Source organism: Dendronephthya gigantea, unplaced genomic scaffold (genome assembly GCF_004324835.1).
Source record: "Dendronephthya gigantea isolate DGI-Jeju-01 unplaced genomic scaffold, DenGig_1.0 000706F, whole genome shotgun sequence".
Classification (NCBI taxonomy): domain Eukaryota; kingdom Metazoa; phylum Cnidaria; class Anthozoa; order Malacalcyonacea; family Nephtheidae; genus Dendronephthya; species Dendronephthya gigantea.
In genome coordinates, this window is record NW_021163716.1 from 8,120 (window position 1) to 13,199 (window position 5,080).

The 5,080-nt window shown below is 37.5% G+C and overlaps 1 protein-coding gene across 1 annotated transcript; it reads left to right on the plus strand.

Annotated features, from left to right (window-relative positions):
• The first annotated feature begins 3,728 nt into the window (after positions 1-3,728).
• Positions 3,729-4,697, plus strand: LOC114544257. The gene has a single exon (XM_028562938.1). It carries the CDS (start codon positions 3,729-3,731, stop codon positions 4,695-4,697), a length of 969 nt encoding a protein of 322 aa, XP_028418739.1.
• The last annotated feature ends 383 nt before the right edge of the window (positions 4,698-5,080 follow it).

Genomic DNA, 5,080 nt, shown 5'->3' on the forward strand with positions numbered 1-5,080 from the left:
GTAAGCCAGAACGCATTTGATGATTGTCCACTTGATGTTGAATGGTTTGTTTGGCATACAACAACGAGCCACTATATGTTGACGCTAGATCTAACCATCCACCTAGCATCATCAAGCAAATACCGAAGTCAATCAACAAATGTCTATCCTCACTATCATCCAACGAAAAATCTTTTAAAGAGAATCTGCCAGTTTACGAAGAATCACTCAAACATTGTAATTGTAATATCAGGCTCACCTACTCTGACCAACACAACCCAAGCCAACACCGTCACAATTCACAACGTAAGCGGAACATAATCTGGTTTAACCCAACTTTCAGTAAAAACGTTAAAACTAATGTTGCGCAGAAATTTCTTCAAATAATCGATAAGCACTTTCCAAAATCCTCAAAGCTTCACAAGATATTTAACCGCAATTCAGTCAAAGTTAGCTACTTGTGCATGTCAAACATAAAAAGTGTTATTTCCAGCCACAACCGAAACATCATGAAATCGAACAAACCTTGTCAGATCGAACAAATTGCAACTGCCGCATTAAGAATGAATGCCCACTCCTTGGTAAATGCCTAACTGAAAGCCTCGTCAATAATGCCGAGATTACAACTACAAATCCTCCTGAGTCGAAGAACTACATCGGTGTCACAGCTGGTACGTTCAAGACCAGATACTACAACCACAAGAAATCCATAAACAACCCAGCCTAAAAATGCGAAACTGAACTATCAAAGCACACATGGAATCTAAAAAGACTAAACAAACCATTCAACATCAAGTGGACAATCATCAAATGCATTCCGGCTTACTCAGCCAGCGGACGGTCATGCAACCTGTGCCTGGAGGAAAAAATGGCAATTCTTAAATCCTGGAAAAAGACAACATTAACAAAAGAAGTGAACTTTTCACAAAATGTAGACATAAAAACAGATTCAGCGCAAAAAACTTTAAACGCGTGTGCAATTTTTGGATTGTATCAGCGCAAGCCCGTCAAAAACGTCATCACACAAACTTAAACTGCTGTAGAGTAATCATTCACCTGATGATTGTTTCAGAAGAAACGTGAAAACCCCAGTCTGTAGCGAACAACTTCATTGATTTATATATATATATATATATATAATATATATATATATAATATATATATATATATATCATATACATATACATATACATATACATATGCATATGCATATGCATATGCATATGCATATGCATATGCATATGCATATGTATAGTATATGCATATATACATATACATATATATATGTAATACATATATATACATATACATGTACATGTACATGTACATGTACATATACATATACATATATATATATATATTATAATATATATATATATATATATACATATGTAAGGTGTATTTGTTCTTCTACACAAGTATAACCAACCGGGCAAGCAGAAAATTCTACTTGACCGCGGTGGGAATCAAAGCCGCGACCTTCGCATTTCCAGAACGACGGTCTACCATCTGAGCTACAAGGCCAAGTTGGGAACGATTGTGATTTTTACTTAAGTTGTTATTGACATTCAGAGTTTTGTCCTTTAAGTGTCATAGTGCGGTTAATTCTGCAAATTTTCAAGGTATATATGTGTTTTGCTCTATTTCAGTCATGATGTGTTCACTTGTATAACATTTGATACAAAATATTGTTTAGTTGGGTTTATTCATGAGCTTTGTTTACTGTAAATGTCCTTAGTTTTTGCTGGGACAATTTATCATTGTAAGAGAAATACACTTTCAAAATTGAATTCTATCTAAATATTGTTTAGTTGTGTTTATTGATCAATTTGGTTTGCAATGTATTTTGTGCTTAGTATTTGCTAGAACAATTTATAATTCTAATAAGAACACAATTTAAAACAGTGAAGGAATTCGACATTCGGCTCTGAACACAACGTTACAGCAGGGCGGAAGTATGTTTCAATAAAATCATTTTAGGGTGTTCCTGCGATGTATCTGTGTAGAAAGAATATTTGTGGTAAGTTCTCACCAATAAGGGAGGTCAAGGGAGGTGAAATGGCGAAGAGCCAAAGAAGCCAAGCCAGACTCAAGCGGAAGATGTGGCGGAAGTTTTAAGGTGGCTCCCTACAGTAATTTAGAATTAGGACTAATAACTAAATATTGCTCACGCAAGCAAGAGTAAATCGCGCGATGCGGGAAAATTTCGCGTTTTGCGAGAGTAGCGCGGGATTTTTAAATGCCATGTAGACAACAATTTTCAAAACAAACATGGCAGCTCGATATAATAATCGCCTATCGTCTGGAAAATTTGTAAAAACTGTTAAGAGAAAAAGAGGAAATATCGAAAAGCTTCACAAAGGACGAAATGCTTGGCTAAAAAATTTGGAAGAAGAAAGTACAGGCGAGGAAAACGACGTAGTAGTCTCAACACCGGCGCCGAAGGACATCGCTAAAAGTATAAATATAAATACAAGAGCAAGCACGGTAGGCCTCGCAAATACACAAAGAAATGTTTTCCGAAGTTATATACCACTAAAGTATTTAAGAGATTTAAAATTAACGAATGCCACCATTTGAAATTAGGCAAAAAGGGAGAATTTACCTCATGGAAACCGAATTGTTGACATGGACGCATTACGAGAAGGACTGAACAATTGCAAAATTTGTACAAAAGGTAATAAAAACACGGACAACTACTAAACATTAAACATTATACTGGTTTAGTGTTGAAAACATTAAATATATAACATAAAATCAACAAGCGTTAGAACATTTTCGGCAAATTCTTTTAATCATGTACACAGCTAAAATGTACATTTCAACAATGATTTGAACCAGATAAAAACTATAAATAACTCTATAATATTTAAGGACCACTGTCATTGAGCAATGTACAACAAGAAAATCTTTATGGTCTTGCAAGCAAACTAAGTATTCAATGTCAGTTTTGTGATGAAACCAACATCATTGAAACATCACCTGCTCACAAGTCAGGAGTTGCTGGTCCAAAGTCATACAACATAAATTCAACAGCGACCTTAGCCAGTCTTCATTCAGGAATTGGTGAAACACACTTGAGTGGAATCTTGTCAGTCATGAATATCCCAACCATGAGTCGAGCAATATTTAAGAGACGAGAACGAGAAGTTGGTAAAGCAGTTGAAGCTGTTGTTCGAGAAACATGTGTTGACACTATAGAACAAGAAAAGCAACATGCCATTGAAATTGGATCAATACCCGATGAAAATAACCTTTTACCCGTTGCATGCAGTTATTACATGGGTTGGCAAAAAAGAGGAAAAGGATTCAACTCATATACTGGCCAAGCAGCTACAATGGGCACACATACAGGCAAAATAATGGATTTTATAACAAAAACAAAAACATGCAGAATTTGTGAACATGCAAAGAAACAAATACTACTCCACGTAAACATGATTGCAGGAAAAATCATACTGGCTCATCAAAATCGATGGAGCCAATGGCTGCTGTTGAACTGTTCAATGGTATTGTGATGCTATGGTGGAAAAGCTTGCTCCAATTGCTAACTCCCAAAGAAATGAATCCTTCAACAGCACAGTTGGGTCAAAGAATCCTAAAATTCGACATTATGGGGGAGTGAGAGTAATGCCTTCCGTGTGGCATGTGCTGTTGCCCAAACAAATGTTGGCTATGGTTATGTGTGTACAACATTGGAGAGATTGGGGATTGAACCTGGCACTCACTGTGAAAGATATGTGAATGAGATGAAAAGGAAAAGAGACAGTGGAATCAAAAGAAAACAAACAATCGAATTTAAAAAGCGAAGAAATGAAATTCACACAAAGCGAATACATGGTGTTTTGTCAAGTGAAAGGAAGGAGGGTAAAACATATGAGACAAATATTGGCCTAACATATCCAACAGCTACTAATCCACAAGCTAACAAACTAAGTCATGATGTCCTTTTGTGTCCTGACCTACCAGCAGATACACTTGCTGCCTATGAGGAAATTGTCCAACCTTATACCCCAAGACCACAATGTTCTCCTATTCAATACAAGGCTCACGTTTTCTACAATATTATTGTGTTCGACGTCGAGACAAACACGACTGGGAAGAATGCAGAGCTATGCCAATTGGCCGCTATAGACAAACAGGGTCTGGTGCAATTTGCAGAGTATATTTTGCCATATAAAAATGTTGACAAATATGCATTGAGGGTAAACAATCTAACAGTGAGAATTGTTGATGGCAAACGAACATTATTTAAAGATTCAAATCCTGTAAATGCACTCACCTGTGATGAAGCTTTACTTCGATTTCTCCACTATGTAGAAGATTTGGTTCGTGAATGTCAGAAATTGACCGATAGCGAAGTCTGTACAGTTCTGGTTGGGCACAATGCCAAGCGTTTCGATGTCCCAGTGCTTTTTCAAAATAGCAACAACAGTATTTTAGCGGAAATGCAATCCATCGGCATTTCGTTTGGTGACAGCCTTACGTTATTCGAGCATTTGGTTAAGCAGTCAGTCCTGAAAGATCGAGATGGAAATAGCTGTGCTTTAAATCAGTCTGCTGTTTACGAGGCTTTGTTCGATCGACACTTCGACGCACATGATGCTCTCGAAGACGTGAAAGCTTTGCAACGAATCCTTTTAACATCAGGGCTAAATCTGTCAGAAAATGAGCTGATCTTGCACTGTAAACCCATCCCCTTTGAACAAGCACATTGAGACAGTCAGTACTTAGCCAAACGACATCAACTGCTACAAACGTTCAAAACCAAACTTTACGATCACGTAAACGGTGAAGGAGTCACCAAAGCCATGGCAGAGAAAATCGCAGGTAGTGGCTTGAGTTACACTGATCTTAAACAGCTTTACGACAAATTTGGTAGAAAAGGACTGATTGGAGTTCTATCCAGCCACCGACAAGTCAAATTGATTCCAACAAGCCAAGGGTTACAAAAACAAAACGAATTCTGCTATCCATCATACAGCACTTCGAAGCCAGTTCCAGTATGGCCACCGAGGAATAGTTTCGCGCGAGATCACCACGCGACAGATAATGACATGCGCAGATAGCGATGTTGTCGAATTGAAATTCTATCTTGGCC